General features: G+C 42.8%; 2 protein-coding genes across 3 annotated transcripts; one reads left to right on the top strand and one right to left on the bottom strand.

The window, feature by feature from the left end:
• Nucleotides 1–1,030: 1,030 nt before the first annotated feature.
• On the bottom strand, nucleotides 1,031–15,547 carry LOC311124122 (histidine ammonia-lyase-like). Its single transcript, XM_084198331.1, has 20 exons — nucleotides 15,244–15,547; nucleotides 14,970–15,030; nucleotides 14,659–14,686; nucleotides 14,494–14,568; nucleotides 14,106–14,178; nucleotides 13,288–13,354; nucleotides 13,159–13,196; nucleotides 12,773–12,898; nucleotides 9,977–10,116; nucleotides 9,618–9,665; nucleotides 9,147–9,294; nucleotides 8,893–8,988; nucleotides 8,651–8,709; nucleotides 8,463–8,543; nucleotides 8,304–8,369; nucleotides 3,686–3,851; nucleotides 3,291–3,425; nucleotides 1,631–1,739; nucleotides 1,289–1,358; nucleotides 1,031–1,173 (listed from the first exon to the last, which is right to left on the bottom strand). Exons 1-20 carry the CDS (start codon nucleotides 15,488–15,490, stop codon nucleotides 1,042–1,044), a joined length of 1,965 nt encoding a protein of 654 aa, XP_084054457.1. The 5' UTR covers nucleotides 15,491–15,547; the 3' UTR covers nucleotides 1,031–1,041.
• Nucleotides 15,548–19,196: 3,649 nt separating this feature from the next.
• On the top strand, nucleotides 19,197–27,237 carry LOC311124121 (ETS domain-containing protein Elk-3-like). Of its 2 annotated transcripts, XM_084198329.1 has the most exons (5): nucleotides 19,197–19,318; nucleotides 21,959–22,167; nucleotides 22,877–23,767; nucleotides 24,983–25,105; nucleotides 26,696–27,237. In XM_084198329.1, exons 2-5 carry the CDS (start codon nucleotides 21,961–21,963, stop codon nucleotides 26,786–26,788), a joined length of 1,314 nt encoding a protein of 437 aa, XP_084054455.1. In that variant the 5' UTR covers nucleotides 19,197–19,318; nucleotides 21,959–21,960; the 3' UTR covers nucleotides 26,789–27,237. The 2 variants fall into 2 exon arrangements, with proteins under 2 accessions (XP_084054455.1, XP_084054456.1); XM_084198330.1 differs by lacking the exons at nucleotides 19,197–19,318; nucleotides 21,959–22,167 and adding an exon at nucleotides 22,196–22,321.
• Nucleotides 27,238–27,452: the final 215 nt, after the last annotated feature.

Genomic DNA, 27,452 nt, shown 5'->3' with positions numbered 1-27,452 from the left:
AGCTGTTAGCTAGGCAAGTTGTTGTATTTTGAGACTAATACGTTTTGTGGTTGGAATTGCAGTATGTATTTAGTTAGAGAATTTAGATGTGAGTCAGCAACTTTTGATAGACTGGTTAGCAACCGGATACCAACGTGTTCTGTGGAGAAAATGTGAGTTCCAATATTTGCATATTCGTTGTGATAGGAGGATAGCTGTGTGGTTGATCGAATCAGGATCAAATCCTCTGTTCTCATTCCATTAATTAATTCTATATTGTTCATATTTGAAGATGGCAGAAACTAAGACCAGTCCTCTGGAGTGGATTAACTAAAGATACTGGTACCCATGGTAGCTTGTTCTACCACCAACTCCCAAATCCACTTGAGTGAGTGAGTGATAAATATCCAGGTGTTGGAAATTCATTGTAGAATTTCAATGAAAACATTTGAATACATATTTCACTATAACTATTATTCAGTTATTTATTCAGTTCTATAATGTAAAGGGTGCAACCTATTTTGCATAAACATACAGTGTGCACATGTAGGCCTTATGTTGTAAGAATTCCATTTGTTATGAAAAAATCTTCAGTTGCTGGTAACTTCAGTAAAAACACATAATACCTGTGCCTTAGATTGACTGACTGTATTTACTGTTTAGATTATTCAGATGGACATTGTAACTTTAAATCATTATTTACTCTGATTACGTAGTAATTTCTGTGTACAATCAGTTCCCCAAATTACTATTAAACAAAGTATGAATATATAAAATAACTAAGGTAATAATAAGGCATGAAATTGTCATTTATTGAAAAAGTAATTTCATATTGCTTTTGTGAAGAAAGTTTAATACATTAAATCAAGCTCTATCTAGTTTCAGTGACGAATAAGATCTACTGTCTAGCCTCAATCAATGTTATCCGACAACTCCTTGTTCAAAACTAGCATGGAATACACAATAATTATTGAAGCGGCTGGGGTTGCGGAAGGAATAAAACATTTGTCTGAAATACAGGGAGACAAAAAGTATACATTTAGACGGATGATAATGATGATGTCACTCGAGGCGGATGCGTTTCCGTGGTGATGCTGGGGGATCCAATGAGAAGGCAGTAGGAGAGGTGGGGCGGGACTCAGGAAGAAGCTCCATGTTATACTTCTCAATGTATGGCTGAGCCACGTTCCACACCTGAATAATCACATAAAATACACAAACTTGGATATAAGCGTGTGCTAAATCACAATTTTTCATTTATTTAATGAATATAGGCTCAGAGCGATATCTAGTATGACCTCACACTTACCTTCTGGTCTAGAAGAAGACGATGGACCGCCTCAATGTCTGGAGACATGAACCTATCCTTGATCCAGGGCCTGAGAAGAGGAGAGGAAGAGAGGGTGAGGAGAAGAGGGGGAGGCAGAGAGGGTGAGGAGAAGAGGGGGAGGCAGAGAGGGTGAGGAGAAGAGGGGGAGGCAGAGAAGGGGAGCGAATCGGGGGGGAGTTACAGAATGAGGGGAAGAGCAGGCACAGAAAGAAGAGGGTCACTGGATAAATATTAACCAACTTTCTCAATCATTTCAGGGGACTGAGATGTGTGTTGTGTGTGTTACAGTGTGCACACACTGGCCAGATCTGTTTGACTTACTTGACTACGCTGCGTACAAGGTCATAGACCTTCTCCAATGGTGTTGTGGTACGCAGGGGGCGGAGGAACTCAATGCCCTGGCAGGCAGCTAGCAGCTCGATTGCTAGGACTGAAGAGGGGGAGAGGAAATGGGACAGGTTATAGACCAATTGTGGACCCTCAGAATAACACGTCATTCACATAATGACATTTTCTTCCTGATTGGATGAGTATCTTCAACAAGAGTATTATACAAGTTATGATATAGGATCAAATGTAATAAATAAATAAACATTCTTAGTAATGTTCAATGCATAGAAATATACCAAATTAGAGACCGAAAAAGCCAAAAGTTCCTTTTTGACATAGAGGTAAAAAGTATGTTAAAGGCCCAGTGGAGTTGAAAACTTGATTTTCCTGTGTTTTATATATATTTCCACAGTATGAGGTTGGAATAAAACTGTGAAATTGTGAAAATGATGATAATGCCCTTTAGTGTAAGAGCTGTTTGAAAAGACCACCTGAAATTTCAGCCTGTTTTGGTGAGATGGAGTGTTGACCTGCCTGGTGACATCACCAGTTGTTGAACTAGTTAATAGACCAATAAGAAAGACAGTTTCAAACCTCTCTGCCAATAATACTGTAGATCGTTTTCAGTTTCCCCCTCCCCACTCAGACCACTCCTAGACAATCCTAGCAACAGTCTTGCATGAGAAATTGCTCTTTGCTAAGAAGCTATTTTTGTTTATTTATGTCAATTTTAATTGAAAGCAATCACAGTAAGGTACTTCATTGTTCCCCAGAAATGATCTGATTTTGAGATTTAAAAAGACAGCTGCATTGGACCTTTAACGCTGGTTGAGCTCTCTAAATGTGGGCTAGTCTTTAAACGCCCACACCGGTAGAAATCCACTTTTTTGAGCTGAAAGACGATGGCCAGAGTTTACCCATGATGTTGCACAATGATTTAAGTCAACGTGCATTTCATCCCTAGGACAAGAAATTAAGTAGAAATGGTGGCGGCAACTTCCTCGGGGGGGGGGGGGGGGGGGGGGGGTCTTTTAAATATCGCTGACTTCTTGTTTTTCTGTGTTTGCATGAACTCCACTACTGCAGTTGTCTGCATCACCGTGAAGTTACATATTACCCAGAATACACACTGTCAGTAGAAGTAGGACATTTTCACAGTAACTGGGTAAATGTTTCCCAATTCAGACTAAGATGAACAACCCTTCTACAGTACATCAGTTTACATCAGTATACATCAGTTTACATCAGTTTACATCAGTATAGATCAGTATACATCAGTTTACATCATTTACTTCCGTTTGTTTGCTGCTCACTATTTCCATGAAATGCTCAAAAGCAGATAACTTTGAGGTTTGGAATTAGGGATCAATTTAGTACACAGCTCGGGGCAGAAAAACCATTCACCAATGAATTGCAAGCTTGCGCAGACATGCCCCAGCCCAGGCTAGAACCAATTAAATTATTTTCATGTTATTGCCACTTTGTGTATGAACCCAGCCAAACAAATATTTCTATGTGAATTTCACATAAAAAATCTGATAGGTAACTAATTAATATCTAGTATCAAAATATTGCTTCCTTTCAACAGTAACAAATCATCAAAACATGAATATCTATTGTATCAAGTCCAAATCAACGGTTAGTTTCCCACCTTGTTCCACGTGTTCCACGACCCTCAGGGCTTTCCTGGCTGCCCAGCCTCCCATGGACACGTGGTCCTCGGTGGCTGCGCTGGTGGACAGGGAGTCCACTGAAGACGGGTGGCACAGCACCTTGTTCTCTGAAACTACACAAGTGAAACAGGATATATCGATTGGTTTTATGAATTTAGGAGTAACGTTTCAGGACACGTTTCAGCCATCAAGCCTTTGTAGCTTTTGTAGACAAAGGCTTGATGGCTGAAACACGCGCATTGTGAGTGGGTGTGTTTCAATCTAAGTAATACTTTATTTCTCACTGCTAGCCTTCTTTATCACACAGTCGGTTTACTCCTGGGCACCCAAAGACGTAATTACATACGTTAGTAAGAGCTGATCCTTTACTAACCCAGGGAAGCGGCTGTACAGTGTGCGATCATGAATCCAGAGTTGAGCCCTCCCTCGTTGACTAGGAAGGCTGGCAGCTCACTGAGAGACGGGTTACACAGACGCTCAATCCTCCTCTCACTGATGGCCGCCAGCTCATGGACACCTATAGCCAAGAAGTCCAGGGCCTAGAGACATAAAGAGAGAGAGAGAACAATGGAGGAATATGAGTTATATCAAAGCAAATCAAATCAAAGATTATTGGTCGCGTACACAGGGTTAGCAGATGTTATCGCAGCTGGAGCGAAATGTTTATGTTTCTAGCTCCAACAGTGCGGTAATACTTAGCAATACAAAATAATACACACATAATCCAAAAAGAAAAAAATATATATATAATAATTAAGAAATATTAGAATAAGCAATGTCAGAGTCCGGATTATAAATGGGTTTATATACTAATCAAATCAAATCAAATTGTATTGGTCACATACACGTGTTTAGCAGATGTTATTGCGGGTGTAGCGAAATGCTTGTGTTTCTAGCTCCGACAGTGCAGTAATATCTAACAATTTCACAACATATACCCAATACACACAAATCTAAGAAAGGAATTAAGAATATGTACATATATGGACAAGCGATGTTAGAGTGGCATGTACATATACAGTACCAGTCAAAAGTTTGGACACACCAACTCATTCAAGGGTTTTTCTTTATTTTTACTATTTTCTACACTGTAACTTTAGAATAATAGTGAAGACATCAAAACTATTAAATAACACATAGTAACCAAAAAAGTGTTAAACAAATCAAAATATATTTTATATTTGAGATTCTTCAAAGTAGCCACCCTTTGCCTTGATGACAGCTTTGCACACTCTTGGCATTCTCTCAACCAGCTTCATGAGGAATGCTTTTCCAACTTTCTTGAAGGAGTTCCCACATATGCTGAGCACTTGTTGGCTGCTTTTCCTACACTCTGCAGTCCAACTCATCCCAAACCATCTCAATTGGGTTGAGATCGGGTGATTGTGGAGGCCAGCTCATCTGATGCAGCACTCCATCACTCTCCTTCTTGGTCAAATAGCCCTTACACAGCCTGGAGGTGTGTTGGGTCATTGTCCTGTTGAAAAACAAATTATAGTCCCACTAAGCGCAAACCAGATTGGGATGGCGTATCGCTGCAGAATGCTGTGGTAGCCATGCTGGTTAAGTGTGCCTTGAATTCTAAATAAATCACTGACAGTGTCACCAACAAAGCACCCCCACACCATCACATCTCCTCCTCCATGCTTCACGGTGGGAAGCACACATCCGGAGCTCATCTGTTCACCTACTCTGCGTCTCACATAGACACGGCGGTTGGAACCAAAAATCTCAAATTTGGACTCATCAGACCAAAGGACAGGTTTCCACCAGTCTAATGTCCATTGCTAATGTTTCTTGGTCCAAGCAAGTCTCTTCTTCTTATTGGTGTCCTTTAGTAGTGGTTTCTTTGCAGCAATTCGACCATGAAGGCCTGATTCACACAGTCTCCTCTGAACAGTTGATGTTGAGATGTGTCTGTTACTTGAACTCTGTGAAGCATTTATTTGGGCTGCAATCTGAGGCTGGTAACTCTAATGAACTTATCCTCTGAAGCAGAGGTAACTCTGGGTCTTCCTTTCCTGTGGCGGTCCTCATGAGAGCCAGTTTCATCATAGCGGTTGATGGTTTTTGCGATTGCATTTTAAGAAACATTTAAAGTTCTTGACATTTTCCGTATTGACTGACCTTCATGTCTTAAAGTAATGATGGACTGTCATTTCTCTTTGCTTATTTGAGCTGTTCTTGCCATAATATGGAATTGGTCCTTTACCAAAAAGGGCTATCTTCTGAGACACAAATAAATCTATCTCAAAGATGCACTATGCAGAAATCACTCCACCACTTCCTGGTTGCTAAAATTCTAATAGTTCGCCCAATTTCAGTTATGTGACAAAACAAGCAAGTAGAGAATCATTGTACCATCATCATCACTGTACCATCTAAACCGCTGTGAAATATATTTTCCATAACCCAAAATATTGTATTTTTAGCTGTTTGAAGCTGGTGTACAAAACTGAAAGTAAAAGACGCAAAAAAACGAAACTTAAGAACGGGAAGCATAGAAATTGCTCTCTGTCTCCTAAAGCTCTGAACCAAGAGTTTGATATCAGACCATTTCTTACATGAATATTTCACTTTTAATGTTATTGAGCGTTTCTCCTTTGCCAAGATAATCCATCCACCTGACAGGTGTGGCATATCAAGAAGCTGATTAAACAGCATGATCATCACACAGGTGCACCTTGTGCTGGGGACAATAAAAGGCCACTCTAAAATGTGCAGTTTTTTCACACAACACAATGCCACAGATTTGTCAAGTTCTGAGGGAGCGTGCAATTGGGATGCTGACTGCAGGAATGTCCACCAGAGCCGTTGCCAGATAATTGAATGTTCATTTCCTTACCATAAGCCGCCTCCAATGTCGTTTTAGAGAATTTCACAGTACATCCAACCGGCCTCACAACTGCAGACCACGTGTATCCACGCCGGCCCAGGACCTCCACATTCGGCTTCTTCACCTGCGGGATCGTCTGAGACCAGTCACCCGGACAGCTGATGAAACTGAGGAGTATTTCTGTCTCTAATAAAACCCTTTTGTGGAAAAACTCATTCTGATTGGCTGGGCCTGGCTCCCCAGTGGGCTGCACCCCTGCCCAGTCATGTGAAATCCATAGATTAGGGCCTAATGAATTCATTTCAATTGACTGATTTCCTTATATGAACTGTAACTCAGTAAAATCCTTTAAATTGTTGCATATTGCATTTATATTTTCATTTATAAGTTCAGTATAACTTAAGAAATCTGTTCCCAAGTAGAGGCTCGTCACAACATTAGCTCTCTGCGATTCATTACATTTACATTTTACATTTACATCATTTAGCAGACGCTCTTATCCAGAGCGACTTACAAATTGGTGCACGGGGGGGTAAGGGGGGTAGAAGGATTACTTTATCCTATCCCATTGGTATCGAACATGTTAAGACTCCTAGGAGGGGGGGAGATACTGATCATCTATTATTGAGAAGAGAATTGTATTGGATTCACCGTTTGTGCACCATGTCTCCTAAAGGTCTGAATCAAGAGTTTGATATCAGACCATTTCTTATATGAATATGTGGAACAGGTTGAGAGCTTCAAGTTCCTTGGTGTCCACATCACCAACGAACTATCATGGTCCAAACACACCAAGACAGTCGTGAAGAGGGCACGACAAAGCCTATTCCCCCTCAGGAGACTGAAAAGATTTGGCATGGGTCCTCAGATCCTCAAAAAAATCTACAGCTGCACCATCGAGAGCATCTTGACTGGTTGCATCACCTCTATACCAGGCGGTGTCAGAGGAAGGCCCTCAAAATTGTCAAAGACTCCAGCCACCCTAGTCATAGACTGTTCTCCCTGCTACCGCACGGCAAGCGGTACCGGAGTGCCAAGTCTAGGTCCAAAAGACTTCTCAACAGCTTTTACCCCCAAGCCATAAGACTCCTGAACAGCTAACCATGGCTACCCGGACTATTTGCACTGCCCCCCCACCCCATCCTTTTTACGCTGCTGCTACTCTGTTAATTATTTATGCATAGTCACTTTAACTATACCCACATGTACATATTACTTCAACTATCTCAACTAGCCGGTGCCCCCGCACATTGACTCTGCACCGGTACCCCCCTGTATATATAGCCTCCCTACTGTTATTTTATCTTACTTCTGCTCTTTTTTTCTCTACACTTTTTTTGTTGTTGTTTTATTTTTACTTTTTTGTTAAAATAAATGCACTGTTGGTTAAGGGCTGTAAGTAAGCATTTCACTGTAATGTCTGCACCTGTTGTATTCGGCGCATGTGACCAATGAAATTTGATTTGATTTGATTTGATTTGATGTCACGTTGATTTGTCCTGCCATCCAGGTCTCCACTTGGTCATTTTGTACATGTACTGTATATTAGATTATATAACTACTACATGTACCCATCTCATTGATATAAAATTATTAGAGATACACAAATTGTTTTTGAAATGGTTCACTGGAATTATATCTACGGCCACCGCGCCTCCTGCGAGTAATGGTCATATGGGCGGGTATTCCAACAGTTTCCAACGTAATCTTTTTTAACTTGAAACTATTTGTATGTATATAATCCTTAATGACCATATGTACCTCTGTGATTAATTATGATTGATTGTGCACAAAAGTGAATTGAATGGTTTCCACACCCACCATGCGTCATGTACGTAATAGTCATGTGAGGTGAAATGTGTATATTTTAGGATGTGAGCACTCAGTTTGTTTGCTTGACCTGACGAAGATCCGTTTCAGATCAAAACGTTGTCAATAAAGCGGTGAGTTGGGAGCTTTAACAGTGTACATTAACAGCTTTAACAGTGTGCTGGTCAATTTGCAGTCTACAAATGATTTGTAATTATGTTCCGGCCCCTCCAACCATCCAATCTAGTTGATGATCCTTGGGTTTATACTGTATATTTTATCATCTCACTTAGTTCTAAATCTCAGGAAAACTCAGAATACTCAGTCCACCAGAAGCCTTTGATACCTTTGCTGGGTATTCTCCATGGAAGTTTCCTCCTGAGATGGTCTCTCCTCTCTCTGCAAACACCATCTGATTCAGACATTAAGGATAAAACTGGCAATGAAGGTAGAAATTGTCAAATTTGGTTAGAGGAATACACACACCACACACAGTGAAGGATACAGGGTTGTCGGTGGCGCTGTTGATCTCTGTGTTGATGATTTTCTGGGTAAAATCTATTGTGTCGTTCACAATACCGTGGACCTGTGGACGAAGAGAAAAGGCCAGGCTGAGTTTAGTCCTGACCTGGAGGGGATTCTCTGTGAACTAAATATAAAACTCTGTGACCTCTGACCCCTATGTTAAGTCACCTGAGGACAGCAGCGCATGGTGTAGGCATCCTGGACTCTGTCACAGAACCGATGGCTCTCTGTAGAGGAAGAAGAACAACAAGATGACTTTATTGTCCAATGATTACTATATCCCAACTCCTCCAAAAGACACGCACGCACGAATGGACACACTCAGGCACACACACACACACACACACACAGATTAGAGAGGTTGGAGCAGAGGGTCAGCCATAGTACAGCAACCTGATCCATTCACTCACCTGCGATCTCCGAGGGGTGGTGGTCTGAGTCCAGTAGGGCGCGGAACCTCATGGCCACTTCTATCTGTCCTGGATGGGGCCGCAGGGCGTGGATATCTAGAATGATGGAGGACTGAGTTAGCATAGCGTAGCTAAATCAGTCTCAATCACGATGTTTTACATCAGTTGTTGTGGCCACAGGGTGTGGATATCTAGAATGATGGAGGACTGAGTTAGCATAGCGTAGCTAAATCAGTCTTAACGGGCCTTCTCACCGCTGTCGAAGGCCTTGGAGGTCCCCTTCAGCACCTCCAGGGTGATAGCAGCGATGATGTCCGCCTGCCTGGCGATGGCCTGGGCTCTCTCCACTGCCTCTGCCCCCAGAGACGTGATCATCTGGGTCCCATTGATTAACGCCAGGCCCTATGGGCAGGGGAGAGAGATGGCTTTTAACCCAATCCCCACATACATCCCCTTGGAAACCAGGGTCAGCCGAACAATTGTGGTCCAGAGAGTTGAGCTGAAGAAGAGTTGATCCAACACAGCCCAGAGACAAGCCAAACATAGGAGTCTCATCCCATCGAACAACCTCTCTCAAGGACTGGAGTTAAAAAACCTTTGTTGTGGAAAATCAGAGAACCTGATTAAAGTTGGTTTGTTGTAAATGGTACACAGATACACTGTGTGAACTCAAATCAACCCTCCATAGAGTGACAGAGAACAACAACAGAGTGATTTCCCTTTACCTCCTTGGGCTTCAGTGATATTGGCTTGAGTCCATGAGCCTCCAGTACCTGGGCAGAGAGATGAAAGGGGGAAAAGAGGGGGAAAACAAATGTAAAAGGTCAAGCGTCATAGAAACACAAAACATTCTCATCTGACCTCTCAGTAGTCAGTCTACCACCATTTTTGATCACAATGTCAACATTGTCACTGGGGATATTGTGCAATGTCCCAATCATCCAGACCCATTGAGAGGTTACAGTGATATCAGTTTGTTAGTTATACAGCTACACGCTGTCATTATAAATAAGAATTTGTTCTGAATCGCCTGGTTACATAAAGGTGAAATAGAACATGAAGTAAATGCAGTGATATGGCTTACGTATTTGGCGTCGGCCCATCCACTCTTGGGTGACCACATCTTGCCTTCTCCCATCAGCCCCAGAGCCAGGTGGGAGAGGGGGGCCAGGTCTCCGCTGGCACCAACTGTTCCCTTCTCAGGGACGAAGGACAGGCAGGACGCTATGAGGAGAAGACAATCAGAGATGTGATAGATAGACCCCACTCAACGTCTCTCTGTTTCTGTTTGTTTAACGTTGATGTTGTTGTTTTTTCAATGAAAGAATCTACAAAGATTCCTCTCTGAAGTGGCCCATTCAATGGAAGTAATGGAACCAAAATAACAAACGGAACCAAAAGAACCAACACATTGGATGGTCAGTTATCATGGTCAAGTCATATTGATAAAGTTGTTGTGAAGATGGGGAGAGGTACACTATATACACAAAAGCCAATTAGGGGTGCGCACGGGGACCACGCCTCATTGTTTAGCTTGTTCCAAGGTGCAGTGGAATTTACTGGATTCATGGAAAACGTTGGTGCATTTAGGCCCTACTGTCTGTCCATAGACCTACACTATATATACAAAAGTATGTGGACACCCCTTCAAATGAGTGGATTTGGCAATTTCAGCCACACCCGTTGCTGACAGGTGTATAACATCGAGCACACAGTCATGCAATCTCCATAGACAAACATTGGCAGTAGAATGGCCTTACTGAAGAGCTCAGTGACTTTCAACGTGGCACCGTCATAGGATGCCACCTTTCCAACAAGTCAGTTCGTCAAATTTCTGCCTTACTAGAGGTGCCCCGGTCAACTGTAAGTGCTGTTATTGTGAAGTGGAAACGTCTAGGAGCAACAACGACACATCCGCAAAGTGGTAGGGCACACAAGTTCACAGAACGGGACCTCCGAGTGCTGAAGCACGTAGCGTGTAAAATGTGTCTGTCCTCGGCTGGAACACTCACTACCGAGTTCCAAACTGCCTCTGGAAGCAAGGTCAGCACAAGAACTGTTCGTCGGGAGCTTCATGAAATAGGTTTCCATGACCGAGCAGCCGCACACAAGCCTAAGATAACCATGCACAATGCCAAGCGTCGGCTGGATTGGTTTAAAGCTCGCCACCATTGGACTCTGGAGCAGTGGAAACGTGTTCTCTAGAGTGATAAATCACGCGTCACCATCTGGCAGTCCGACGGACGAATCTGGGTTTGGTGGATGCCAAGAGAACGCTACCTGCCCGAATGCATAGTGCCAACTGTAAAGTTTGGTGGAGGAGGAATAATGGTCTGGGGCTGTTTTTCATGGTTCGGGCTAGGCCCCTTAGTTCCAGTGAAGGGAAATATTTACGTTACGGCATATGATGACATTCTAGATGATTCTGTGCTTCCAACTTTGTGGCAACAGTTTGGGGAAGGCCCTTTCCTGTTTCAGCATGATAATGCCCCTGTGCACAAAGCGAGGGCCATATAGAAATGGTTTGCCGAGATCGGTGTGGAAGAACTTGTCTGGCCCTGAACTCCATCGAACACCTTTGGGATGAATTGGAACGCCGACTGCGAGCCAGGCCTACTCGCCCAACATCAGTGGCCAACCTCACTAATGCTCTTGTGGCTGAATGGAAGCAAGTTCCCGCAGCAATGTTCCAACATCTAGTGGAAAGCCTTCCCAGAAGAGTGGAGGATGTTATAGCAGCAAAGGTGGGACCAACTCCACATTAATGCCCATGATTTTGGAATTAGATGTTCGACGAGCAGGTGTCCACATACTTTTGGTCATGTAGTGTATGTCTGTTATAAAAATATGTTCTGCCGTTTTTGACACAAAGATCAACTGTACTTGTTGTTCAGGCTCTGATCTTGTCCCATCTTGATTACTGTCCGGTAATATGGTCAGTTTCAGCCAAGAAAGACCTAGCAAAGCTGCAGCTGGCTCAAAACAAAGCAGCACGCCTTGCCCTTAACTGCACACACAGAACTAACATCAACAACATGCATGATAGTCTTTCATGGTTGAGGGTTGAGGAGAAATTGACTACTTCTCTTCTAGTCTTTTAAAGAAACATTTGTGTGCTGAAAATGCCTAACCACCAGACACGCCACTATGGGTTTCTTCCCGGTACCCAAAAACAGATTTAATGCATCGCTCAGTTATCTATAGAGAGCCATGTCATCGTGGAATGCTCTGCCACCAGAGGTTACAAAGGCAAAAAGCAAGTTTAGCTTTAAAAAACAGATAAAAACATATTGTATCACAGCGCCTCTCCTCTTTCTAAAGATCTACTTTAATTGTACTGTATATAAGAATATGAATAGGTATATATGAATAGTGTTTAAATAGTATTTTGGTAGTCTCTTGGTGTCTTTCCTATATTTTACATTTTAGTCATTTAGCAGACGCTCTTATCCAGAGCGACTTACAGTTAGTGAGTGCATACATCGAACCCACAACCCTGGCGTTGCAAGCGCCATGCTCTACCAACTGAGCTACAGGATAACTCTTATTTTTATTATTTTATTTTAAATGTAATGTTATATCTTATATTGTTCTTGTCTATAACTGTTCTGTACTTTGTCATGTATTTGTACGTTTTATGTGGACCCCAGGAAGAGTAGCTGCTGCATGTGTAGTAGCTAACGGGGATCCTAATACACTAAACTAAACTAAACTAAACTAAATGGAACCAAAATAACTAATGGAATCAATGGAACCAACTGAACCAATGGAACCAAAATAACTAAAGGATCCAACAGAACCAATAGCACCAATGGAATCAATGGAATGTAGGTTATCCCTGAGGTAAAGCTGAGGTGAAAGCCAGGGTTAAGGAGTTTACCATTGAAGGCCTGAATCATTCTGTGCAGGGTTTCCAGGGAGATTCCACTGTATCCTTTAGCCAGGACATTGATCCTCAGAGCCAACAACATCCTGGTCCTCTCTGGGCTCAGTGGGTTGCCCACACCTAAACACCAGAGTGTAATGGGGAAGTTTAAAATCATTGAGATCCATGGTATAGTATGGGCCCCAAAACAAGACCAGTGAATATAAAAGCGAATATATAAGAATGGATATATTCATAGCGAATATACAAGAATGAAAAAAAAGACAGACTTTGCATGAATTGAAATCAAGTTTTTTTTTAGGTTTCATGCTTTCGTAATGGAAAACATGGGCCAGTTAGATATTAGTACCTGTAGCTCGGTTATACATTAGGTCACTAACCTGCAGAGTGTGATCGCACCAGATTTTCCTGTAGCTCCCTATGGGAATACAACACATGGACACATAGTAAGCAAACAATGCACCAATCTTATCAGACAATATTCAGAGAAAAAAGAGAGAGTACTGTACTTGAGCTTGTGGACAGGAATGACAGTCCGGGCAAATTTACCAAATCCTGTAGTGATTCCATAGACAACTAGAGAGAGCGAAAGACAGTTGCATGTAGGTCAATTCTCTGATGACAGTGAACAATTTGTTGCACTCTCACACCCAGGAAAGCTTTAATCAGGTGTTTACCATCACAGTCTATTGAATATTATGTTAAAATTAGTGCAAGGCTCATTATATAGGGGTGGATTGTCAACAGCATGGTTCAGATTATATGCTATTCTATAATCATATGTGTGTTATACTGTTATTCAGTGTTATATGTTTCCTCTTCCATTATCCTTCTTCTGTTATGGGTAAATTAATCGTTCCATACTCATCATGGCAGGATTCTAACTTGGATTCTAAGGATTCTAACTTGGATTCTAACTTGGATTCTAACTTGGATTCTAACTTGGATTCTAAGGATTCTAACTTGGATTTTAACTTGGATTCTAAGGATTCTAACTAGGATTCTAACTTGGATTCTAAGGATTCTAACTTGGATTCTAACTAGGATTCTAAGGATTCTAACTTGGATTCTAAGGATTCTAACTTGGATTCTAACTTAGATTCTAAGGATTCTAACTTGGATTCTAACTAGGATTCTAAGGATTCTAACTTGGATTCTAACTTGGATTCTAACTTGGATTCTAAGGATTCTAACTAGGATTCTAAGGATTCTAACTTGGATTCTAACTAGGATTCTAAGGATTCTAACTTGGATTCTAACTAGGATTCTCAGGATTCTAGCTTGGATTCTAACTAGGATTCTAAGGATTCTAACTTGATTCTCTCACCTTTGTTCTCCTTGACGATGGTGTCCAGAAGCTCTCTGGATTTCACAACTCCGTTCTCTGCCTCTGAGGTCAGCTGAAAGGTTAGGTACAGGAGGAAAGGAGAGGACAGGAGGAGGAGGAGGATTGGGTAACGATAGGATCAGCTCGTCATGAAGAACAAAGGTGAGAGAATCAAGTTAGACTCCTTAGAATCCTAGACCACAAGCTTGTTGATCATCACCTTAAAATATGTTTTTGGTGATCAACTGTTTATTCATTTTTGTTGAAACAGTTACAAAAGGACAAATACAAACAACTATTTGGCCTACATTTTTCCAAGAAATGCCCCAAAATGAATAATACTTTTAAAAAATATACAATCAGGAAAAAATATTAAAGAAATAATGACCTTGATCTTGTACAGACCCCTTCCTAAATTCACCAGGTCTGTCGAAGTCAGGCTGTTGCCGTCTAAGAAAAGGTACTGGAGAGAAGAAAGCATGTGTTGCTTATGAACTGATTTGATATTAATAAAATAACATGTAAGGCAGTGTTATATGCCAGTAATACTCACATTGTCTGATTCTCTATATGCAGCTGTCCTGTTTGATAATGGTCAAGGATATGGACCAGAAATTATGCTATGTTAACCCCCAAATGACTACAGCATGGAGTCTCAATCAATAACCTAAGTAGGCTACTATGACATATTTTGCCATGTGCATAATGACCACCTATCTTCCATTTATGACTAGCTAATATGAGATTTATAAAAAAATTATGACACACATTTGTAGTCAAATTATACTCATAATCAAAATACTTTTCTGGGTAATACATTCCATTCCAACATTGACATGCGAGCAGGTGACACAATAAGGATACAGGTGTGAAACTCCAGGCTGGTATGGAACGAAGTCTGTAGACATGGTATCCCCTTCGATGGCTACAAATAGATGATATGAATCAATACACTTCATATTAATAGACATTCTACCAAAAAAACACACACGCTTTCTATTGCGCGTGCACATCCTATTCTATTGTAGACCATGCCATGTTTCCTGAAGTTTTCCAAGTGAGAAAACAAGTTGTTCTATTCCATTCATCTACCTTTTAAGTGGTACAAAGTAAAATAAATGGAATATAGATGAATTACCAATTTCGACGAAGTCATTGTCCTCGAGGACATCCTCTATGGTGTCATCGCCGTCCAACAGCCCCTGTCCCTGGCACCTCCTAGCGACAAACCGAATGTCTTTCACCGCCTTGATGCCCCCGTTGTCGGGCTTGTTCTTGGTGTAGCGTTTGAGCGCCTCGTAGCCCAGCCATTGGATGGTGTAGGTGGGGTCCCGACAGGGAACAGCCAGCCACTCGTCCCGAATGTGAACTGTATAGCGAGGCATGGCGCGTCAGTTAGGATTAGGTTAGCCTACTGTAGTAAAATGACTCTCGAGCGTCGTTCGCCATCCAAGGTACCAGGTTCAGGAGGCAAAAAGGCAACAGCCAATCAGGGGTGCGCACGGGGACCACGCCTCATTGTTTAGCTTGTTCCAAGGTGCAGTGGAATTTACTGGATTCATGGAAAACGTTGGTGCATTTAGGCCCTACTGTCTGTCCATAGACCTACACTATATATACAAAAGTATGTGGACACCCCTTCAAATTAGTGGATTCGGCTATTTCAGCCACACCTGTTGCTGACAGGTGTATAATATCGAACACACAGTCATGCACTCTCCATAGACAAACATTGGCACTAGAATGGCCTTACTGAAAAGCTAAGTGAGCCAATTGTGCGCCGCCTCATGGGTCTCCTAGTCATGGCCGGCTGCGACACAGCCTGGGATCGAACCCAGGCCTCTAGCACTATGCAGTGCCTTAGACCACTGCGCCACTCGGGAGGCCCCCAGTGAAGGGAAATATTAACGCTACAGCAGGAATTCAGCATACAATGACATTCTAGACGATTCTGTGCTTCCAACTTTATGGCAACAGTTTGGGAAGGCCCTTTCCTGTTTCAGCATGACAATGCCCCCGTGCACAAGCGAGGTCCATACAGAAATGGTTTGTCGGTGTGGAAGAACTTGACTGGCCTGCACAGAGCCCTGACCTCAACCCCATCGAACACCTTTGGGATAAATTGGAACGCCGACTTTGAGCCAGGCTTAATCGCCCAACATCAGTGTCCGACCTCACTAGTGCTCTTGCGGCTGAATGGAAGCAAGTCCCCGCAGCGATGTTAGAACATCTAGTGGAAAGCCTTCCCAGAAGAGTGGAGGCTGTTATAGCAGCAAAGGGGGGGACCAACTCCATATTAATGCCCATGATTTTGGAATGAGATGTGAGCGACGAGCATGTGTCCACATACTTTTGGTCATGTAGTGTATCTCACTGGGCACAGACGTCAATTCAAGTCGATTCCACATTGGTTCAACGTCATTTTGTTGAAATGACATAGAAACTACATTGATTCAACCAGTGTGTGCCCAGTGGGATGGTGTTGTCAATGCTAAAGGCTATGTGTAATAATAAAACCACCATGTTCATTCTAACAACAGGCCAATTGAAATTTTAGGCATTGCAGCCATTTTCTCTCTTTTTTTGTGCCTAATTGACACCTATTGATTTTTAAATCATGTTCTTAAATTGACATCTCCTGGCTGGATGAGGATTATCTCATTACTATTCCAGTTCTTTACACAATTTGTTATGTCTTTGACTCCAAACCCCATTAACCAGTAGTTTGATATCTAAATAAATAACTTGTTAAAAGTGTTCAATGGGCTTGCTTTCATGTATTAAATCGATGTTTGGCACAGAGGTCGAATAGACATTTGCCCTCATGCACCCAGTCTGGTCTAGGCCAGTTCCAAAATCAATGTACCTGCACTGACAATTACACACCATGACACACACAACCTTGAGCAGTGGGTAATGTGTTTTAGAGAGTCCCTTTTGATATCAACGTAAATGTAATTAAACTGTTATAAGAAGGACTATGTAATGTAAAGAGTTACCTAGAATAATTATACACTAGATCATATCCGATTTTGGCTCAATAACTCTCTCTCTCTCTCTCTCTCTCTCTCTCTCTTGCTCTCTCACACCCACACCCTGTGCCTTTGGTGCGCAACAAGAGTACAGCCCTATAAAACGGACCTCCTAGGGGTACTTTAGAATAAGCCATGACTATGACTATGCTCTATACTGTATGTTCTATACTCTATGTTCTATGACTATGTACCGCTACAGAGGGTAGTGTGTACGGCCCAGTACATCACTGGGGCCGAGCTCCCTGCCATCCAGGATCTCTATACCAGGCGGTGTCAGAGGGTAGTGTGTACGGCCCAGTACATCACTGGGGCCGAGCTCCCTGCCATCCAGGATCTCTATACCAGGCGGTGTCAGAGGAAGGCCCTAAAAACACCCCAGCCACCCAAGTCATAGACTTGGCAAGCAGTACCGATGCACCAAGTCTGTAACCAACAGGAACCTGAACAGCTTCTGCCCCCAAGCCATAAGATTGCTAAAATGGTTAGTTAATTAGTTAAGCTACCCGGACTATCTGCATTGACCGTTTTTTGACTCATCACACACGCTGCAGCTACTGTTTTTGCCTAGTCACTTTATCCCTACCTATATGTACATATTATCTCAATCACCTCGTACCCCTGCACATCGACTTAGTACTGATACCCCTGTAGCTCAGTTGGTAGAGCATGGCGCTTGCAATGCCAGGGTTGTGGGTTTGTTTCCCACGGGGGGCCAGGGGGGGCCAGTATGAAAAATGTATGCACTCACAAACCCTAAGTTGCTCTGGAGAAGAGCGTCTGCTAAATGACAAAAAAAAAATATATATATATATATATATAGTTATCTTTACTCATTGTGTTACTTATTTATTCCTTGTGTTATTATTTTTCTATTATTTCTCTGCATTGTTGGGAAGGGCCCGTAAGCATTTCACTAGGCAGGTTTCCATTGAACAGGGTTTATTAGACAAAAGCAATGTCGCAAAAAAAGATGAAAGCGACATGTGTAATGGAAACGGCAGATATAGGACACACTTTCTAAAGATGGACAACATGTTTATCTGTTCGACAGGGGTGGATTTTTATTTTGTTGAACTTTCTTTATTGCGACAGATTATGATGTAAATGATGTTTTTCGAATAAATTATGATTCCCAAATCATTTTGAAGGTACGCTGGGGCACATGATGTCACCGCTTACAAGTCTTTTTGCTATATCATCCACTAATACAGGACTATTAAAGGCCCAGTGCACTACCTTTGTAAGAATTTTTATGTTTTCATTTGATTAATATTTATTTTTTATTCTGATTTTTCAGGGGGTGTTGCAGCACCCTCAGCACCCATACATCTTGCGGCTATGTATACCTGAAACATGAAACAGATAGGTGGGAGAGCATACAGGCTGGCCAATTTATTCATGTGCAATTTGCCTAAATGGGTAATGTAAACACTTCAACCACTACATTTTTATTGGACACTGTTGGTTTTTACAGCTGTTTTTATCGACACAAGATAGTTAAATGGAAACGCACCCTAGCAAGCAATCATCACATCTATTTTCTATCCGAACTTTCTAAATGTCCACAGAAAAATAACTGAACAAGTTAATGGAAACATAGCTTTTGTTTACGAAACATGTGACAAATACAATTGTATTTTATTTTATTTGATGTCAGCTTAACTGGAGAGTAGTTGGAGTTATGATATTACCATGGTGTTATAATTGAGAGCAATGTTTGCCATCGGCCGGTAGAGAGAGAGAGATAGAGAGAGATAGAGAGAGATAGATAGAGAGAGAGAGAGAGAGAGAGAGAGAGAGAGAGAGAGAGAGAGAGAGAGAGAGAGAGAGAGAGAGAGAGCCCTTAAATTGAATTGAATTGAATTGACAGAGAGAGAGAGAGAGAGAGAGAGAGAGAGAGAGAGAGAGAGAGAGAGAGAGAGAGAGAGAGAGAGAGAAAAGCGTGTTTACATAGATGGCAAAACGCCTGGGGAATCGTAGGGAAGAGGAAGCCAGCCGGGTCTCTGTCTGCCTGCTCCAACTTCCTGCTCAGAAAAAGAAGCCAGGATCCTATTTCAGTCCAGCAGAGCTGTGTAGCCTAGCTAGACGGCAGTCAGTCAGCATGGAAAAACAAGGGGTCATACCAATTTCATCATAAACGTTTTCAAGGAGAGGAAGGAACGGCAAACGAGATCGCAGGTAATGTGAAAACAAGTTAATGTGTTTATTGTTAGGTTATTATGGTTTTTCATTGTTTCTTTGATAGTGAAAAGGCAACATGGATTTTGAATGTGAGTGGATGAATTAGGTAAACTGATCTCTATTATTGTAGATTATATATTTTGTATGAGTAGGCTACAGAATGACAGGTTGTTTTGTTTCTAATCTATACCAAAGTTCAACACACATTTAAATTTTAAAATTTTAGTCATTTAGCAGACGCTCTTATCCAGAGCGACTTACAGTTAGAGTGCATAAAAAAAAATTTATCAGAAAAAAAACGTTGTAAACAATGTCACTAAATCTATATGTATTGTTGCTGTTTATTCATATGGTTTACTGTAAACTCAGTGTAACAGAGGAATAGAATAGGATCCGCAGCAAGAGAGTTTCTAGTTTGTCTGGTCAGTAGTAGCCTACGCAACATTTCTACGAGCTTCCGGTTTGAATCTGTCTGGTAGTGAACGTCAGTGGGGCAGAAAAACTAATGGACAGTCGTGGAAAGTTTGCCTATTTCAACTCCGTATAATCTATCTCCCTTGTGAATGATGTTTTAGTCATACTATTCTATTCTAAAGTAAGAGAACGAGACAGACTGTTAGATAAATAGATAATCAAAAAGAAGCGCTACCTAGATTCAACTCAAAAGACAGTTTGGGCTTTCTGAAGCTGGCCGTATGTAAAGATTATGGGGCTCACTCGCGATGGGTGGTTGGATTTTCCAGCGAGCGACGGGCTGTGAATTTGAACAGGAAGAGAGCAGATTTAGTCATGGTTAAGTTGTCTCCACACACAGCACCTAATCACATTAGGCGTTTCCGTTCCCCAAAACACTGGATGGCTTTGTGTGAACTCTTACTAACCAGGAAGATCATGGTTCATATTACAAGGTGACAAATGTTTTCGCACAAAACTGTGTTTTAATGATTGCTGAGGTGACGTGGAAAGTTGAACTTAATTAACACTGAACATAGAATGCCCTATCAAAACAGTAATGTGTTTTGTCTCAGTATATGTCCAAGGGGTGGAGTGTGAGAGGGACATTTTGACTTGATCTCATGACCCAGGCAGGCAGTGAGTCGTAAGTGGAACAGGATTGGGGAAATGCGCCCTGTAGTGTGGGATCCCCCTCTCCCTACCAATGTGTCATTGAGAGTAGAATAGGAGGAAGTCCTGACTTTGACAGTTTTGTGGTTTCACATGACAGATAGAAAACTCTAGGGATACTTTGTGCCAGAAATGTGTTCTGACAATGTGTGTGTATGTTTGTACGTGTGTGTGTACTATGTACGCGTGTGTCCGTACGTATGTGTGTACGTGTGTATGTATTACGTACGTGTATGTGTGCGTGTGTGATATATGTATGTATGTTTGATAAGGCATTCACTGATCAGGGTCAATAACTTTTCACTTTCCTCATTGAGTTTGTCTGTGTCTCATATTAAACCAGAGCCAGAGAACAGTTTCCAAGGTTATTCCCTCTGAAGTGCACTACTTTAGACAAGACTAGTCAGCCTGTGTGTTAGTGTGTAGACTGTGATCTACCAGGCAAGACAGGAGCTCATAGGACTTCACATTCCTCCATTAAACGACAAAACCCACCCTCGCTCTCTCACTCGGGCCAGTCGTACTTCCTGTAGCCTCAGCCAGGTTGGACCGCAGCATACTTCTGGCTTGAGCTGTTGTTCCTACTTTTATATTTCCCTCTGTCCTCTGTTACTTTACACTACACATGCTCGTCTGCACTGTTCTAGTCCACACTAGGACTTGTCTTTACACTACAAATATTGTCGTTAAACATCACGGTGTAGGCTACTACAGTGTCATACTGGGTATACAATACAATACATTTTGATTGATCCATTACAGAAACATTGTCTATTGTATGTCGACACCATACAACACAGGCATGAGGCTGGGAACAGCACAGGGTCACCCTCCGGTGGCTGGCCTGTTCTCCATCCTCTAGGCTGCCGCCTGCCCATGGACAGTACCATAACCCTGGTTCAGTGGTGGAAAAAGTACCCCATTTTAAAAGTAAAGATACCTTAATAGAAAATAACTCAAGTAAAAGTGAAAGTCACCCAGTAAAATACTACTTGAGTAAAAGTAAAAAAAAGTAATTGGTTTTAAATATACCTAAGTATCAAAAGTCAATGTAATTGCTCAAATATAACATTATAAATCATTTCAAATTCCTTATATTAAGCAAACCAGATGGCACGATTTTCTTGTTTATCTTAATTTACGGTTAGCCAGCGGCACATTCCAACACTCAGACATCATCTATAAACGAAGCATTTGTGTTTAGTGAGTCCGTAGCGATGACCAGGGATGTTCTCTTGATAAGTGTGTGAATATGACAATTTTCCTGTCCTGCTAAGCATTCAAAATGTAACGAGTACTTCTGGGTGTCAGGGCAAATGTATGGAGTAAAAAGTACGTTATGTTCTTTAGGAATCTAGTGAAGTAAAAGTATTCAAAAATATAAAATAGTAAAGTAAAGTAAAGATACAAAAAATAACTACTTAAGTAGTACTTTAAAGTATTTTTACTTAAGTACTTTACACCACTGCCCTGGTTCCATGTTGATGCCATCAATGGGTTATGTCCCTCTAGGTATGGACAGTGCCATCACGTTGTGGCAGTTCCTGTTGCAGCTGTTGTTGGACCAGAGTCATAAGCATCTGATCTGCTGGACGTCCACTGACGGGGAGTTCAAACTGCTCAAGTCTGAGGAGGTGGCCAAGCTATGGGGGCTCCGCAAGAACAAGACTAATATGAACTACGACAAGCTGAGCAGAGCTCTGAGATACTACTATGACAAGGTATTACATTTACACTACACAAACAGTACACTACCACTACTCACACACTGACTACAGTAAGACTACACAGACAGACAGACTACTACACATAAAGAACAAGACTAATATGAACTACGACAAGCTGAGCAGAGCCCTGAGATACTACTATGACAAGGTACAGGCCTTTTGTTTGTTTGACATTTGGTTTGATGTTACCTCTCTCAAAAGGTACAAGCACTCTTGTATTAGAATACTCCCACGCACAATTATCTCTGCACTGTTTATTTGACATTTCGGTCGATGTGATATTTCTCAAATGGTAACTCAAATAGTTTGTTGTTCTTCTTTTTCAACCAAAGTTCCCCACTGGCAGATAGTTCCACCTCCTCTTCTTTCACCTAACAAACAGCACCGCCTGTAGAAAATGATGCATCGCACACACACACACACACTGTAGGATTTCAGACATTTTGTAATCATTTCAATCAATTCATTTTTCTATGAATGGAATGTTGACATCGAAATGGCTGGGTCAACATTGATCATTTAGAGTGCTGTTATTCATTGACAATAGAAATTAAAATGTATGTTGTCTCATCTTGTTATCAGCTCATAAATGTGTATTAAAGCTTTTGTTTGTAATTATATGCATGGATAGAATATTAGGGAATTCACAAAAAAACAACATTTTAAGGTTCAACCTGCACACTAATCTCATAATGTGTTCCAGAACATCATCAAGAAGGTGATCGGCCAGAAGTTTGTCTACAAGTTTGTCTCGTTCCCGGAGATCTTAAAGATGGACCCAGCAGCTGTAGAGATGGGCTTGACGTCCGGCCGGGTGACACTCCACGAGAACCAGGACATCCAGGACCTGGACGTAGAGGAGGAGGAGGAGGAGGAGGAGCAGGAGGTGCAGCAGCAGAGGAGGGCCCTGGGGGCAGCGTTGGGGGCGGCTGTGGCGGCCCAGCAGGCTGTGTGTCATAACAACTACCTCCGCTCTGGCCTCTACTCCTCCTTCAGCATCAGCTCCCTCCATCCACCTCCAGAGGAGCTGCTCCGGGCCCTGAGGGAGAGACAGCAGGACTCCCCCCGCTCCGGAGTCATCCGCTTTGGGACGGGTACCACCGACAGGACTCCACCCTCACCGTCCCTCATCAAGCCTGAGCCTTCATCACAATCCTTCAGCACCCACAGGCCATTAAAACCCTCCCCTCTCCACCATCACACCCACCACCAGCGCCACTCTCCGTCCTCCTCCCCCCACAGCCATAACCCCCAGCCAGGGCCAGGCCGAGGAGGCTGGAGCCCAGAGGCTGAAGAGGAGGAGTGGGGGGAGGACTCTGACCAGGGAGCCCAGCCTCTGAACCTCTCTTCTGGGCACAGAGAGAGAGAGCGGGCCCTGCAGCCTCCGGAGAAGAGGACCAGTGGTGGTAGTAGGGTTAGTGGTAGTAGTCATGGAGACAGTTGTCATGGACTCCCACCTAAAACCAAGAAGCCCAAAGCCCTAGAGATCTCCGCCCCCTCCCTGCTCCTGACAGGAAGTGATATCGGCTCGATAGCCCTCAATAGCCCCGCCCTGCCGTCTGGATCCCTCACCCCCGCCTTCTTCACTGCACAGGTATGATGAACTATACTGCTACTTGACATGATACAGCATGCAGTGCCAGTGAATACTTAACACTAGCGTCATCTGGCACTTAATAAACCCTATTCAAAACATAAAAAGTCGGGTAAACTGAGTTTACATGATGAGTTTATCTTCTACTACATCACTGATTTCACTCCATATCAGGTTGTTGTTGTTGGGGAAGACTTGCCCCTCACATCTCACTCATGAGTGATGCTAGCTGATCTTCTCTAAGATAGAGAAGAACAGTGTTGCAGTGATTTTTGTGTCCTTCCCATCTGTTCTGAGGCCTGCCTGGCCATGGGGAGATGGAGGCTGGAGTCTATCCAGAGTTCCAGACCATGACATCAGTGTCCCAAAGCCCAGCTAGAGCACCAAGGCACTGCAGTGCCACAGGCCTAGACCGCTCAGCCACATCTGACGCAGTCTGGCAGGGGAAACACTTCTAGATGATATGGGCCCTTCTACAGTACTATGTTAAAATACAGATTTTTCAGCGTGTATTTTAGTTAGTGTTTTCTTTGTCACGTAAAACGGATGGAAAAATAAGGAAAGTTAAAAATCATGAGGCTTCGCTGAACCACATTTTCATCATCAGAAAGAAGACATTGACTTCTCCACAGACAGAGGTACAGCTTATACAGAAACAACAGCTGAAACACTGTTTATAGCGGTGCAAAGTAAGATCAGAGGAAAAACAAGAGATTTACACAAATCCTGTCCTAGTCAGAGAGCGAGAGAGGGGTATGGGGGGGGGGGGGGCTAAGTGATGCCATATGCTCCAATCATTCCATTAATAGTAAAGGAAAAGGCAGGCAGACCAGGCATGCAGGGCCGGGTCCCTCCACAACACTGGCTTACGTCTCCATTTGGAGTTGACAAGGGAGAGAGGGGGGGGAGAGACGGAGGGGGAGATACATTTATTTCATATGATGCTCTCCCTCCCTCACCCCACTACCTCACCCATGTATTGAAAGGAGGAACCAGACTTCCTTCTTGTTTGTGCTGTTCATAATAACACCAAGTTGAGAGTAATGGCCATTTTGTATTTCAGGATGTTTTCACATTGACCTTGTGATTCATACTTTCAAAATGTACTAACCTCAAGTGAAGAGTTTTTATTTCAGTGGTCATTGCAGTTATTATCACTGATACAAAACTCGCATACTCTTTACTCTCCCCCCCCTTTTCCTTCTCCCTCCCTAGACTCCATCTGGCCTGCTGCTGGCCCATAGCCCTCTGTTATCAGGCATTCACTTCTGGAGCAGCCTGAGTTCCGTAGCTCCTCTGAGCCCGGCCCGGCTTCCAGGACACGGTTCACCGTTTCAGGTAAAAACTGGAGGGAGGGAGGGAGTGAAAGACAGGAGAAGTGCTGAATGGACTGTGTTTTTTTGTTTACTCCTCAAGATGGGTAGTTGAGGAGGGAGTTCAGGGAGGGAGAGAAAGAGGAATGGAGGGAGAGAGAGAGGGAGGAGGGAGTGAAGGAGAGACAGATCGGGTTAAAGAACAGAGAAGTGCTGAATGGACAGTGTTTTTTTGGTTTGATCGCCGGAGCCTGTTTGTTTCCCCTGAGGATGGAGTTCTTAGAAAGACTGTTGAATTCCACTCAGCTGTAATGATGAGCATAGGGCAGGGGAAGCCCACACTTGCTTTCCGTTGACATTTCCCACCTGGCAGAATAATGTATGCTAATGTATGTCAGGTAGAATAAATGTTAGCATTTCTCTCCCGTTCTCCAACCCCCTGACCTGCCCAGGTAATATTGACAAAACTTTTTTCACATCCATCACAATCAATTTGATCTTAAGTACACTTACCTGTAATTCTACATTCCAGGTCATTTTAAGATGTTCTATAAAATGGGGCACTTAGTGCGTGTATGAATTGGACACCAAGATGACAAGTCTTTGTTACTGAGTGACTGTGACTGCAATAACAGACACCGACCTGACATTAGGAGAAGCTCTTTCGTCTCCAAGTCAGTATACCTCCAGTTTCAGCGTTAGCATAGGCAGAGAGGGAGAGGATATCCTGTGAATACTTCCTGTTTGAGCCCAGGGGAGCCGAGCCAGTCTGAACAGAACAGGCTGGACTGGTTTCTGAGAGGGCTGATCCTGGGCAGGCATCCCAAATGGCACCCTATTCCATATATTAGTGCACTACCTTTGACCAGAACCTTATGGGCCCTGGTCAAAAGTAGTGTGTTATGTAGGGAATAGGGTGCGATTTGGGACGCAGACCTGCTCCTCATTTGTGCAGCTATCTAGCCCTTCTCCTCCCCTCCCAGCATCACACACACACACACACAGCTAAGCAGCCTCTTTGTGTACAATGCATAGTTCACTCACTTCACCCTCTATAGAACCTGTTGTGGTGGTAGAAACACTCAGGAGGGAGAGAGGGAAGAGGCACAGTGCATAGAACAGGAAACCAGGATTACAGTTCCTGTGGTGATAGGGGCAGACCTGGGGTGTATTCATTAGTCAGATTCTGTTGCAAAAATGTTTTGGCGGTTGCAAAACATTTTGCAATGGGAACTGTTTCCTCCAAACTGAAAACGTTTTTTCAACGAAAACAACAGTTTCTATTGGACAACCTCAGGTAGGTCCCTCCCCATTTCTTTCCATTTGCTTCCTAAAGTAAAGGCTAAATGGTGTCCGTTGCAAAACGTTTTGCAACAGACAAAACGTTTTACAACGGAATCCGACTAATGAATACACCCCTACGCCAAGGCTTCTGTGAGGTGGAAACATCGTGAATTTGTTGCAAGGATTGAAACACCATGGGGCAGCATTATATACAGCGTGCAGGACTCTTCTTTCTTCATTCACTGTTATGTTTGCCCAGCACTAGTTTTAGAAAGTTCAGGAGCATTGGCTGAACCTCCACACCTCTCTCTCTCGCTGTCTCTGTCCACAGTTCCCCAGCCTAATGAATGGACACCTCCCCCTGCCAAACCTGGATGGGTCCCCCTCACCCCTGCTCCTGTCCCCTGCCAATCACAAGTCCTGATTCAGGCTCTCAAAACCCAAACCAGCCCGTTGGTTCTACTTCCACCATCTTCATCAAGCATCTCTTCATTAGGACTTCCTATCAACCTTCAAAACCCAGCCCACCCCACCCCACCCCACCCCACCTCACCTCATCTCTATAAGTATGATTGTTTTTGTGATTTTCATTACAGAATGTGAAACGTTGTTTTCATTGTATGATATTGAATTGTATTGTAGCACCGTCTGTGCCTTTTGAAAATGCAAGACTATTGCCATGTCCCCCCCCCCCCAAAAAAAAACAAAATCCATGAAGACGAGATTCCAAAATCAATGAAAAAGCTTTGTAACACTTTGTAATGTTGTTTGTTTTATACTGGAGCTGACCTATACAGTATATATTCTGTATAATGTTATATTGGTGAAAAGTCTTGTTTTGAATAAAACTGAAGCATTAAATGCTGTAACGCTGCCTTCTGGTCTTCATAATAGACAGTTATACAGTAGAGGTCTGAAGCACGTAATTTATTGTGTGTGTGTGTGTGTGTGTGTGTGTGTGTGTGTGTGTGTGTGTGTGTGTGTGTACACACACTAGAGGAAGAGAGGGAACAGTAGCCTAGCAACAGACCAGACATTTACATATCATTCATCTTCAGTTTAATTTTCTTTCTCTAAAAAATCTGAAA

This window comes from Coregonus lavaretus (assembly GCF_964263955.1).
Source record: "Coregonus lavaretus genome assembly, contig: HAP1_SCAFFOLD_1891, whole genome shotgun sequence".
In the NCBI taxonomy this organism is placed as follows: Eukaryota; Metazoa; Chordata; class Actinopteri; order Salmoniformes; family Salmonidae; genus Coregonus; species Coregonus lavaretus.
The sequence above is the reverse complement of the archived record's forward strand: the minus strand, read 5'-3'. Positions and strand labels throughout refer to the sequence as shown.